Below are 14,308 nucleotides of genomic sequence, written 5' to 3' on the forward strand. Positions count from 1 at the left end.
TGGGCGGACAAGAACCTGATGGTGTTCAACACCGAAAAATGCAAGGTTCTCCACCTTGGGAGGAAAAACCTGCACCATGCTTATAGGCTCGGTGGTGCTATGCTGGTTAGCATTACAGATGAAAAGGACTTGGGGGTCATGGTTGACCACAAGATGAACATGAGCCTTCAGTGTGATGTTGTGGCTAGTAATGTGAGCAAAACGCTAGCTTGTATCCATAGAAGCTTCTCAACCAGATCCCGGGATGTCATTCTCCTGCTGTACTCGGCCTTGGTGAGGCCGCAGCTGGAGTACTGTGTCCCGTTTTGGGCTCCACAATTCAAAAAGTATGTGGAGAAGCTTGAGAGAGTGCAGAGGAGAGCCACGTGCATGATCAGAGGTCAGGAAAACAGACCTTATGATGAGAGGCTGAGAGCAATGGGGCTATTCAGCCTAGAAAAGCGCAGGCTCAGGGGTGGTCTGGTGGCCACCTATAAGTTTATCAGGGGGCTCATCAGGATCTGGGGGAACGTCTGTTGACCAGAGCCCCCTCAAGGGATGACAGGATTGAACAGTCACAAACTCCACTGTGACTGATTCAGGGTGGACATAAGAAAGAATTTCTTCACTGTCCGAGCCCCCAAGGTTTGGAACAGACTGCTGCTGGAGGCAGTTCAAGCACCCACTTTGAATGCCTTCAAGACACATTTGGATGCTTATCTTGCTAGGATCCTATGATCCCTGCTGACTTCCTGCCCCTGGGGCAGGGGGCTGGACTCGATGATCCTCCAGGGTCCCTTCCAGCCCAAATGTCTATGAAATCTATGAAATTTAAAATGTTAAATAGATGCAAATTGTCCCCTTCATGGGATTTTCCTTTATTCCTAATTCATTTAGATGCTTTTGAAAATCTCATTTATAAGTGCCTAGTATGGAATTAGATTGCAAAGAATTTTTTTTTATCCTTGGATCTTCTAATTCCATACTGATCCACGCAAAGAGAAGTGGGTTGACTTATAGAGGAGGTACCTGCCTAAGGACTGAAAAGGCTAAATTTATTCATCCTCATAGATTAATATCATAGGCGACTGGTAGTAGGGGCACAGTGGGGCATGTGCTCCCCCAGGACTGTCCCCAGTGCCAGCGGTGGCTTCTGTGGGTGCTCACCAGCCCCGGTCCCGCCGACAACACCAGCGGCAGCTTCTGCGGTACCCCCCAGACACAGGAGGCACCAGTCATCCATGATTAATATTATTACTGAATCTACATTGCATAATATGAAATGAACTTATAAGAGGCCTAGTTATGGTCAGGTTCATCTTTGAAGCAAACTCCTGAGGTGTTCTCACACCTTCAGGGATGCCCTTCAGCTCCAAACCCCTCTCTGTCATCTGCTATTTGACCAATGAGAACAGAATGAGGAGCTCCAAAGGTCATGTCCTTGACCTGTGATGCCTCGTCTTTACCTCCATCACTTAGGTCTTGCCAGCTTTTAACAGAGGAGATCCTGTCAGCTAAAAGAATCGCACTTTTTCCAGTCCAGTCATGCTCTTAGAAAAGATAGGTGGCCCCTTCCTTGGAAGAGTCCTATGTGGTCAGGTGTTCTTAAATCACAGTGGTCACTGACAATAAGTGGGTTATAAAAGATAACAAGATTTTTTATAGAAACAAGAGAAAACTTAAGAAATCATTAACTCTGTGTTGAGATGAAGATGGAGATATAAAAACAAACAAACGAGGAAATATCAGAACAATTACCTGTTTTTACCTTGCATCTTAAAGCCAAGAATGCAGTTTCTACTCAGCCCACTAGCTAAGAGACTCTAATGCCTGGAAAAACAAAAGACCAAGATTTGCTCTCAAGAGAAAGCTTAAGTATGGTTTCTTATCTGGCCATTTATGTACATACATCACCCACTGAATTCTTGGGGAGCCTATGCATATAATTTTCTGCCCCTGCAAAGGTGCATGTTTACCAGATTAAAAGTCTTTCCTGATATAATTACGACGAGGAGACTATTTGCAGCCTTTCAGATAATATCCCAAGGATACTGTCTCTCACTTAGTTTCCCCACTCTGAGATATAATCTTCTTTGAATAGCTTGAAAAGCCAGGTGTTAGTCTCAAAGGGCCACTTCTCTTAAAATGGAAATTCATCATTGTCTGGAAGGGCCTGTTTGTTTGGCATACCCATGTGATACTGATTTTCAGTGATTACCTCTCTTCAGCTGTTTAGGTTTTGAGCCTCTCCCAGGTGTGAAACTCATTATGCAATTCTGGCTATATTATAACTTATAAGAAATACATTTGATATCAAACATATAAATACAAGGCTGATACAGCTGAATGTAGTTTAACACTCCCTATCCATTGAGATCACACATACAATATCAGCAGTCTTTTGGCTAAGATCAAGGGAGAGAGGAGGCATATGAACTCCAAGGGCTCTGGGCCTGGGACTTGCATGTAGGATGCCTGCCTGGATTCGTGGAGTAACCGAAGCCCCAGACTAATGAGTCTGGGTGGGAGGATGCTTGCCCAGTAGAAGAGCCACACGGGCTTGAAGATTGAACTCTGCTCAGTTGAATTTTGGAAGTTGACTATTGGGTTTTGCCCAATTGAATTTGGAACTGATTTGGCCTTGAAAAAATAGGAAAAAAAGTAAAAACAAACTCAAGAAAGCATGCATGACACCATTGAAAACCTCAATTTATAACTGGATTCATAACAAGGCCAATTTTCACCAGTGATTTAAGTTTGACATGTTTTTGTTATTTTAAACCAGCTCGTACGAGGAATTTTCTGTGCAGTAGTTGGATATAGGCACTGTCCGCTCTCAAGTTCCAACTTTTCTTGGACTTGTTCAGTCTCCTGCTTTGCCAGATATTTTGCCTTGTAAAATAGAAGAATTAGTTTACTTTACATAGTCCGGATAGTCTGGTTTATTTCATAGTTGGGATTACAGCATGATTGTTCAACGTATCAAAAGGTGATTATGTATGGTTCCTGACTGTATAGCTACTAGTCATTGAAACTGTCCCAATTCAAAAATATAAAATTAATAGCCATATTTGTTTCATCTACTGAAGCATTTTCATCTCTATAACTTGATAGTGTACACACATTGCTCTGGTTATGTTTACCAGCAAACCATATTATTACCTTCCCCGAGTTTGACTTTTTCCCTCTTCCACAGAAATCATAGATCTAGTTTTGTAATTTTGTACTATATTGAAGCCTTAGAATTTACCACAGGCTTTCCATTTTATGCATGGATACACTGTAAAATTTTGCTTTGTTCTTCCCCACCACCACCAAGTGTAGAAAGCCTACTTCCCTGCTGCACCCCCATTACTCCACTGTGCCTTCCCCCACCACCAGCTCACCAAGTGTGGACTCCCCCATTGTCCTGCCTCACAGGCTCCCATGTACAGCCCTGTCCCTTGGGCCAGGCACAGGAAAGAGAAACCGGAAGCAATGCCCAGAGACCCCAGATGCTGCCACAGCCAGAGTGATAGGAAAAGCAGTGGCCAGGTGGGAGTCCAGGAGCCACCAGTAAGACAGCTGTATGCTTAAAGTAGAAGCATAAATCTTTGCAGGACCAAGACATAAATGAATAAGTGAAAATGAACTTCATTGTCTGAATAGTATTGGTTAGGAACATCCTTCTTTGTCATTAAGGCTATTTCTTGTCTCCTTTTTTCTTAGGTGTTTACCTCTCATGGGCCCACTGTGATCATGCCAACCTGGTTCTGCTCCCGAGAATGGTTTTGCCATGTGGGCAAATTTGATGAGGGTGGGAAGGTGAGTGCTACAGACAAAGGTTTATAATCCGTTTTTGACCCCATTTTAATGAAGTGTTTCCATTAGCAGAACATTAGTAGTGTAATGCTTTCAAATGGCCTTTTTCCAGTGAAACTGTACAGGCCACAGTATAGAGAATTTATCATCAAAACACTAAGTCACACATGGGTGACTCATTCAGTCAAACATTATGGGGAGATTGAAATGTTTTCCCTTAGTTCTATCTACTGAATTGCAAACTTAATAAACAGACACCCGTCCATGTTTTCAGTGTGTTCTGTCCCAAAACTTCTGTGAGTTGAAAGAACTCTGATTATCAGCAAGCATAGTTTTGTTCACTTTTTCTGAATTCCTCTACCTATTACTTCCACAAGTAGCTTTGCAATACTCTTGAGGGTAATTCTGACTCATTTTTGTAGTTCATTTGTTAAAACATTAGGTTGCAGTTATTGTTTTGTCATTCTAGCTAAAAATGCCAAGTGGCATCAAGGCTCTGTGATACAAAACATGGTGCAAATTTATGCTGAGAGAGACTCCCTGCCCCAAACAGTTTACATTCTAAATGGAGAATAGAGACTGAGGCTGCTGACAGACATGGGGAAAAAAAACCCACGCTTTACCGGAAAAAGAAGCAGTGCATTAGTTCAACCCAGCTCTGCAATGTCTGTATAGATTGGGCACTTCAGTGGCACTTTTATCTGTCAATCAGCTATTAGATAAAAGCACCAGAAAAGCCCCACTAAGGTGCCCAAACTATATAGACATTGGACAAGTCAGGTGCAGCTAATGCGATGCCTCTTCTGGGCATGTGCTAGGCTTGGCAGGGGAGTGTGCCAAGTTTAAAGTATAGCACTGTTTGTTGAATTTTTCTTCCATCTGTAAGAAGCCTGAGTGTGGAAAGGGAACAAACACGTGCTGAAGGGATTTGCCTGTGATCACACAATAAATGACAGACCTGGGACTAGAGCCTCTAATGTGCTGTAATTACAGCTTGTCGGAGCACTCGATTCAAGTCTGTTGGAGTGTGGTAAAATTACCGAGCTCCAGCCAGCCTCCGTTTCTCATGTATCAGCGTCCCCGCACTTCCAAATGGCAGCGGGGGTGCTTTAAAGCTCGTCAGATGAGCTTTAGTTCAAGTGCCCCACCACTATTTTGAAGCTTAGGGATGCTGATACACGAGATGCTGCAGCGCTTTAATTAGATCAGCTCTAATTCAAGCGCCACCCTTCCCCGCCATTCCCAGAGCACGTGTAAAAGTGCCATATGTCCCTTGACAGAGTACTTGCTACAGAGTCCATTAGACCCCACTGCATCTTCTATTTATGTATTCATTCACATCTTCATTTCCATAGGGCCGACTTCCATTCACTGAAGAATGATCCTTACCATTTAACTGATATTGTCTTTATTGCCTTCTTGCTTTTCTTTTTTTTTATGCTTGTGCACAGGTGACTAAGATGTGATATACTTAAATATGTTCAATACCAAGGATAAGGATTTTTGGAATTATACAATATGCCCACACAGTTCTAATAATGACTTGCGAATCAATAAATGCTAACATTTTTAGGTCAGTTCTGTTTCAGACAGTGTAGACCCACTGCCCTGCAAACACCTTGGTTGGGGAGAGAGGCTTGGTGAGGTGTCCAGAAGGTTAATAGGACAAGGCTTTGGCAGACAGAGAACTGAGTTCTAGAGGCCAGGAACCTACAAGAAAAATACTCTTTGACAGCCCCCTCCTGCTTAAACCCAGTCTCCCACTTGTGTTACACTAATCACAACTGCAGCTTTGTTGCAAAATAGAAGGTAGCAGTTTTTCAAGTTATCAGGTCCCCAGGCATTTAGGTGGGATTTTCAAAGTGCTTAGCATTGGCCTGACTTTCTTCCCATTGGAGCAAATGGGAGACTTACCATTTGGATCAATGGAAACAGATTTTTAGAACAGCACTGAGCCCACTTGAGAACTGCACCTGTGTGTGTACGTGCTGACCTGATCCATCATGTGAAATGCTAATATGATCATCTCCCTGCCCCATTTTGAGTTTTAGCAATGCAATCTATAGGTGTCATGTTGCTGCCAGTAAACACAGAAACAGACCAAGAAATATCCAGATTCCACACTTTCCATTTGCTAAAGAGTTTCTGTGCCAAAAAGCTGCATTTCTCATTTGGAATTAAATCTGAACACCTGTTCTTCATATTTCAAATGTTGAAATAAATGGCAGGCAAAAAATATTCCACTGGAGAGGTGGTGCTTTGTGGTTCTAAGTAAATAACACACTTGAAATCATGAAATGTAATCAACCTGAAAATCCTTCCTGTTGGTAAAATATATATACTTCTCCAAATTCTGCATGTGAAATTTAAATATTTTGTTTACATAGCCTCTATTTTATTAACCAAATCCTGTCTTTCAAGGTGTTTGGTCACCAGAAAAATAACCTCTCTTCTGTGTTAGCACCATTAGATCATAGAGAAGTAAGACTGGAAGGGACCTTAAGTGCTTGTCTAGTTCAACCAGGGATCACACCTCTGACCTTGGTGTTATTAGCACCACGAGGTGTTATTAGCAACATGCTCTAACCAGCTGAGGTGAAGTTTCAATGTCCAAATTTTAGTCTAAACTATTCTTCTGAAATTCAGTTTACTGCCGTGATCCCCCTGCTGTAATAGTGTCAGGTTAAGGTGTTATGTCTTGTGGCTTTCAGGGTTGGCTGTGTAGTTCTGCTAATAGGCTAGTTCAGTGGTAATCAACCTTCTGGTCATGAAGGCCAGATGAGTGGCATAGGGCTGGTTCTTAGGCTTGATTGGCCCCCAATCCTTCTCAGACCAACACTGCTGGATCCAGCCCCATGATGCTGGATTGAGCCCTGCAGTACCACTGGCCAGGTCCATCCAGTGGGATCAGGCCTTGCACCATCTCAGATGACCCCTGTGCACTCAGGTCAGGCCCCATGCCACCTCTGCTCAACCCTGCGCATCTGATCTTGTGGGCCAGGCCATGCTATCCAGCCCACGGGACTTCCCAGGGATCCAAAAATTTGGTGACGGGAGCAGCAGCTAATACTGCTACTTCTTCCCCACCACCAAATTTTAGTACCTGTGGGGAGCCCTGTGGGTTGGATGACATGGCTCTGTGAGCCAGAAGTGGCCCACGGGCTAGGTGTTGAGCATCCCTGGGTTAGGATAGGGATGATCCTGTCTGATGCAGGGCATTAGACTCGGTGACCTCTGGAGGTCCTTTTCAGCCCTACTTTTCTATGATTCTACTTCAGATTAAGAATTCTGATTGTAAATTAGAGATTTGCAGAATTACAGATACATTGTATGCATTAAGGAAAATGGAATTATAAAGATTCTATTTTTGCAGTTTAATTCTGGATAATATAATAGCTTCCTGCACTGTGATGTTTGTTTAATTACTTTTGTGTATTTGCATTATGTATAAGTAGGGAAGAGAATGTGGTTGTTTAATTATAATAAGACACCATAGTTAAAATACTTGGAAATAAAAAAAAAAAGCAAGTTACTAAGTAAAGTTGCAGTGATCTCCAGTAATTTCTTAATACTTATTGGAAGTAACTGATTTAATTATTCATGGTATACTGAGTTTTAGGGAACACTGTAGAACTGGTCACCAGGAGACAATGTGAAAACGTTAATGGCAGCCTCTATATTTAAAAGAGCGTTTTCTGCATAATACATCCAGTGGTAAAAGGAGGGTGATGTAATAAGCATATCTGTGGGTAAATGTATTAGAAGACTGAAGGGAAAGAATCTTCTTGGAGGCTATCCTTTCCATACATATGAAAGAATAAAGAGCTGTTACTGGAATGTGTAAAGATTTTACTTTATATGAGTTTAGTATGTGAAGCTCATTTCTTTTGAAAACTACTGTGTGATCCTACATTTTATGTGACCTTGTAGATGACCCCTTGCTGATAAGTGGCAAGAAGTGTTATTACAAACATTTTTAAAAATGTAATTGCTGGCATATTATAAGTTTTGTAAAGCTACACTGAAAATGAACAAGTTCCAGCATTTTACTTACAATTAGAGGTGCACTGATACATTGGTCCCATATCATATCAGCACCTTTAAAAGGAAAATTGACATTATTGGCAATCAGATTTTTTTTGGCTCGTGCGGCCAATAATGTTACCGATAAATGCTGTGTGCCTGCGCACAACTGCTGCACAGCATACAGGTGACCAGGAGTGCAGCCCAGCAGCCTGGAAAGCACCATCTGGCTAGTAAGTCTGTTGTGAGAGAAGGGGTGTGGGGGGAAGGAAGAGGCATGGGGGGGCAGACCAAGGTCCTCACGGTGAGGGAGGAAGTAGAGTTGGCGCTGGGGCTGGGGTAGGGGCAGACGTTGCACAGTGTGGTAGAGCAAGGAACAGAGTCGCAAGTAGTTTTTCAGGAGGATGGGGGGGTGGTACCTGCCACTGCACACACCCTGGGAGGACATGGTGGGGGGGGGGCCCAGATCTGCGCATAGGGCGAGGGTGGGCTGCTGCTGCAAGCTGGGGTCAGGGGCAGCGCCGGGCTCTTCCTGGTGGGGGAGCTGGGCCAGGGCTGTGCTCAGGGCAGGTGGCAGCAGTACTGGAAGAGGGGGGGGTTACGGGGTGGGCTGTAGCCCTCCCAAATTCACCATAGCCCCCTCCCATAGCAGTGCTACCACCATTCATCCCAAGCGCAGCCCAACCCAGCCCTCTTGCCAGGATGAGCTGGGCACTGCCCCGGCCCCTCCCCTCCCTGTCTATGGAATGGGGGAGCAGCTGCTCCCGACACCTTCTCCAAACCAGTGACCCAGGTCTCAGGAAGGCATGGGACCCTTTCCTTCAGCTCCACATCCTGGTCCCTAGGAGGTGTTAACCTGGGGGAATTCATTCTCCTGGTAGAAACTCTCCTGGGAGCAATTTAACCTGGTTATTCCCAGGTTATTTTTCTCTAGGAGTGACATTATTACTTCTAGAAGAAAAAGCTTGAATGTCTGCACACCTTGTTTCTACTGGAATAATGGTAATTCTCTGTACTTGACCAGCATCTCTTAATGTTCGGTGAATGTATTTGGATACCTAGAGAAATGTCTCGCAGACATTTTGAACCAACCAACCACTGTCAACCTCAGAATGCTTTGGAGATCATTATGTACTGTTTTAAGACTTTTAATTGAAAACACTGTAAAGGCATATAGGGCCTTGTGGACCAGATTTTGGAAACACTGACCTATAGGACAAAAGACATTTTGTAGCCCCTAAATCTTATCTGACATTCCTAACAAGTGAACTCTTTCTCCCCTCAAGCTTCTGCTGAACAAAGGAGAAAGCCAGTGAGGCAGATTACATAGTCATGTTTTTATATAGACAAACTTCCTCATGACATTAGGATGAGAAACACCCCACACATTATCACTTGTGGTTTTCGCCTCATTTTGTCCCTTATTTCCAGGGCAGATCACCATAAAATATTTTCCCTTCCAACTAAATCCCCCTCACTCCACCCTCAGTTTTAACATTCCTTTTTAAGTGTATCCAGACCAAAAGAAAAAAATAGCATGAGTGACTTAAAGTTTTAAACTAATATAAAAGTGCAAACAAAGGAAATTATTTTAATGAGCCCCAGGTGGAGTAGATCAGTGTAAGCTGCTGGCCTTTCTGAATACAAACTGCTGTTCAAAAATGAAGTGGCTAGATCTGAATTCTGATCTCTTCCTGTGATAAAAGGTCACAGAAAGCAGGACTTGAGGTGGTGTCAAAATGTGTCTTTGTGCACATGTGAATGTAGTGCACGCTGCAGAGGTGTAGAGAAGTGTTATAGCTTTTGGTATAACTAGTATATATGTCTTTCTGTTTCCATGATCCAGAAGAGAACAGTTGGAATTCACTCAGGCAGGTCAGGCATTATAATATGCCTTGGAAGCTAAAAGGTTAAGTAGAAATACATTTTTTTGGAACATGAATTAGAATATTGTCAGGCTGTCAAACGATGTGTCAAGGTGCTCTGGGGAAAAATCAGGACAGAATACAGGCTCTGATTTTCTTGGCATGGTACAGTTAAAGCTGAACAGAGATCAGTACTTGAGTGGTATCCAAGAAGAAAAGAAAGCGCTGGGGCCAATGATAAACAATACTTATAAACTTTTTGAAACCTGCCTCCCCCCATGTCTAATGGTATTTCTTGCTGGTGTATTACTAAGCTGCCTTAGAATTCCCCGCACCCTTTCCCTTTGGCTTTCACCTCTTCCTTGTTTAATGTAAGTGCTCTTTGCCAATACTACAGAAATGTTTCTCTCTCAGAAAAAAGAAAATATTCAGAGTCCCTTGTAACCCTTTAACTTTATTTTCCAAATACTGGAGCAAATACAACATTGTCCCCGACTTCCTGTTTTATAATTGGGACAAAAGGACTTAAAGGTCTTATCAGGAGATGAGCAAAGCGACAGAGTCACAGATTGAAAGAAAGACTGAGAGGCTTAAGAGTGTTTTGGGAAAAAAATTAAGGGGCTTCTTTTCAGAAGAAAAAGTTATTCTGTGAAGTAATGTAATGGGCTTACTTCTAATAGGTCCTCCAGCATGTCTCTGGTGACTCTCCTAATGGAACTTAAACTAATGGTGATTAAAGCAGTTTAAAGGAATAAAAATACCATCATTTCCTAAGACAGGGAAGGATCATTTATAATTATGCAAGCTGATATCCTAGATCTCAAAGGCTTATTGCATATTTTAGAAAATAAGCAAATCTTGATTTTTAAAGACTTGAGATAATGGAGAATGATCACATCCCATAGTAAATTGTCCCAATTGTTAATTACCCTAATCATTAAATGCAGTTTAGAGATGAGGTGTAATTTTTATCCGGCTTCAGATTCTGCCTATAGGTTAGTTGACTGACACTGCAACAGCCATGTGTGTTTCCATTAGCAATGGCAACACTAGTAAAAATCATGTTTTCTGTTCCTGAAAGGAGAAACTGAACATTTGGATCCAGTTTGGCCTTTGAATTCTGTCTCAGTGGTTTAAAGGCAGAGGATGAGGTAGGACTTGGGCAGCCTCCACTCCTCCATACTCCTGCCTAGGTGTCCTCATCAAAGGTTTTGGTTTGTTAGTCACAGGACTCTGTACAAGTAGATTCATCAGGCATCTAACTACACCTCTTATGTGGCCAACCTGTGGCTCCGGAGTCCAAGCTTGTGAGTCCAAACTGAGCAATGTCATCACTGTGAGCAGTCACGTCACATGATGTGATGTGATGTAATGGCTATGGAAGCTGGTCACCATGTGCTTGTGCAAAGATTCAAGGAGACACATTAACTTCTGAAGAGCCACATGTGGCTCTGGTGCTACGGGTTGGCCACCCCTGATCCAGAGGATCGATAGTTGCCTACTACTAGGAACTTAAGTTTTGATTGAGTATAGTATTACCAGTGTGTTTGTTTTTTTTCAGGTTGTGTAATACACATATGCCACTTTTGATGCAACCCCAGTGTAACACTACTTCTGCAACAGTTTATTGTTTCAAGTACACAGGTTACCATGTAAAGTGTGGAGTCTAAAAATCTGACAGTAAAATTCTGCTAACACTGAAGTCAGACAAAAGTTCCTTTGCCAAACTCTTTTTCACTTAGCACTTTGAGATTCCTCTAAGAATTGATAGAAATTTGGCTTGCTCTGCATCCAGCCTTTGCCATCCCACACTTATCTGTATGGGTCATAAAAAGTATTCCATTTGATAGACTGATTTTTCTGGACAGTTCTGATCAAGAGATTTGCCTAGCTCTTCCTCATAATGCTGATATTATTTGTACATTAATCGTGTACTTGCAGTAGTATTTTACCCATATTCTCTTATTCTTTCTTTGTCTTCTTAGATTGGCCTGTAAAATCTTTTTTTTTTTTTAAAAGGTAATTTTGGGTGGTTGACTTCTTTCAACTGGAGAGTCCTCTGGGTAAGGTAAATCCCCTCCACCACAAGGAGAGAAGAGGTTCTCCCACCACCATCTCCTCTAATAGCTGCAAAAAGGAAGAGAGGAAATGTCACTGATGGGTGAGGAGGAAGGGTATGGGTCAAAGTTAAAGTGGGAAGTATTAGGCAAGTGAGAAGGTGGGATCCTGATTCCCCATTAACAGAAGTCATTTTAGCTATTATCATTGCACTTCCTTCTGGAGCTGTCTGGACCTCCCTATGAGAGGCCAGGAATACCGGGTGTCCAGACATAGAAGCTTAAGCATTTTTGACGGCATCAAGCACGGCAACAACAGGGAAACCATGGAGAGCTGTGCTAAGCAGAATCCTGGGCTAGTGCGTGCCAGTACCCTTTGAGTCCTACTCCCTTTCCCTGCTCAACTTTGTGGCAAAGTGGGACTCCCTGCCTAGCCACAGTGCTAGGGTCCCCACTTGCCTTTGGGCACACCCTCCATTTGACTCACCTGCCATGCCTTGTTCTTAATTAAGATGTTAATTAAGGTGGGAGGCTGTCCATTCATGCCCTGATGACAGGGGGCACTATCTGCGGCTCCGTACTTCCCCTACACCGTAGCTCATGCCTCACAGATGACATCCAGATGGCAATATGCCCCCTACCTACAGCTGGAACAAGCTTAGGCCTGTTGTCAGGACACTCACTCACTCTCTAGCGTCAACAACTTATTCTGCCTTGCTCCCTCTTGGAGCCAGCCCCTTAGGCCATTGGCTTAGCTAGTCCATTCCTCAGGTGACAGACGTACCATCTTTGGGCCTCTCCTGTGACCCTAACCGGGGTAGTGGCCAGCCAATTACCTGACCAGGTCTAAGCTTGCTCAAGCCCCTTCTGGGGGCAACTCATATATATAACGTACTGGGCCCTCAGCCCTCTGGGTCTTCTCCCCCTCCCTTGGGGCTCCTCCACATCTCTGCCCCCCTCTCTCAGGGCCATGGGGTTTCCCTCCCCCGGTGGGCTCAGGTGGCCACAGCCGTGCCTAGCCCCAACTCTCCCTTCTCGGGGTCTTGCACCCCACAGGACTCAAGTGGCCACAGCCATGCCTGGCCTCCCATTACCTCCAATGTTACCAGACCCACCCAAAGGTGAGGGCTAGGGTTAAGGCACTCCTACCCACCTTTCACCAGGATGATAACTGGCCTGGCATTTCCTGGGGGCTTCTGTACCACTGAGAGCCCCACCAGGCCACCCACTCCCAGCAGGGTGCAGTTTTAGGTCATGCCCAGGACCAGGAACCTCCTAGTCATCCCCTACAGCTCCTCCCTTACCTCCAAGATGTTATGGAGCCTTGCAGCCAGACAATGTTACTGCCTGTCCTGCCAGTAGGAAACTGATCTGTTTATATGGGTGGCCCGAAATCTAAAAAGGCCACCACAATCAAGCACCTGCTGACTGCTTGGCTCTGGTCTTAAAGTGGCAGGCACCAACAGTGCCCTGCCACTAACACCACCACTGATTTTGAGAAGAATGTAAAAGGTGGCCTGCTGCCTCCAACAACTGGCCATTCTGCCCAAGCTTCCTGTTCCCTTTGCAGTGACCTTACCCATCTCCCCAGCTGAGCCACCACCGCCCTGTTGTGTGTTCCAGTTAGAGACCCTGCTGCAGTCAGTTTGCAGGGCCCCTCCATGCACCCACTCACAGTGCTTTGTGTTCATATGGCAGCGGTCAGTAGTGTAACTAAGATAGGGTGAGGCGGGGGGCCTGCCACAGGCACTGACTATGAGCGGGCACCAGGATCCCTTTCCACCGGGAGTCTTTGACATGGTGGGGGAAGCCCTGGCCACAGAAGCTGGGCAGCATTGCAGCAGTGAACTAAACAGTGTATCTGAGATTTAGGGGGTGAGTGAAGGAAGCAGAATGGTGCTCCCCATCCCAACCCCAGATGCTCAATGAGTGCCCTACACCACTGGCAGCCGTGCCCCATTCAGAAAGGAATACTTTAACACAGAGACTTTTTGAAGGAGAACTAGGTGTTCTGTAATTCAGTTCCTAAGTACACAGTGTGCTTTGATCAAGCAAATCCAGTTCATCAGTGTAAATTTGTTATGGGAACTGAATCTACCAAGATGCTTATCAGTGCAAATCCTAGAGGTGTGTATATGACAGAAAAAAAATCTCAAATTGTACGAATGTACTAAAAAGTTAATTGAAGAATTAGTCACACTTGAAGTAAGACACATACTGCATACACAGTGCTCTTTAGGGTGGGGAGAGCCAGTCACATATCCCAGTAAAATTTACATTTTGTTTGAACACAGATGTAAATTATAGGAGACCAGGAACAGATAGACATATAGCTGCCCTAGGGTAATAATAAGCCCTATTACAGCACATCACTCAGCACCTATTACCCACATACTCAGAGGGGTGCTGAGTATATGGGTATAAAACATGGATATAAACATTATACATCTACACCCTGAACTAGGCACCAGCACTATTAACTGCCATTAACTGCTTGCAAAGGGACTTTAATGGCACATCAGATTTTCAGCACATCTGATCCAGGGGGCACACAGATCCCAGGGGGCACATGGATTCCCTCCC

The 14,308-nt window shown here is 44.0% G+C and overlaps 1 protein-coding gene across 7 annotated transcripts in view; it reads left to right on the forward strand.

The window, feature by feature from the left end:
• B3GNTL1 (UDP-GlcNAc:betaGal beta-1,3-N-acetylglucosaminyltransferase-like 1) overlaps positions 1-14,308 on the forward strand; it is a 417,067-nt gene that overhangs the window by 306,447 nt on the left and 96,312 nt on the right. For all 7 annotated transcript variants that reach the window (XM_019502483.1, XM_019502489.1, XM_019502498.1 and 4 more), the window contains one exon: positions 3,688-3,783. In XM_019502483.1, the coding sequence (XP_019358028.1) occupies positions 3,688-3,783 (96 nt within the window). The remainder of the gene's footprint in view (positions 1-3,687; positions 3,784-14,308) is intronic.

The sequence above is a fragment of the Gavialis gangeticus genome, unplaced genomic scaffold (assembly GCF_001723915.1).
Source record: "Gavialis gangeticus isolate Ggan-Ray unplaced genomic scaffold, GavGan_comp1, whole genome shotgun sequence".
Classification (NCBI taxonomy): Eukaryota; Metazoa; Chordata; order Crocodylia; family Gavialidae; genus Gavialis; species Gavialis gangeticus.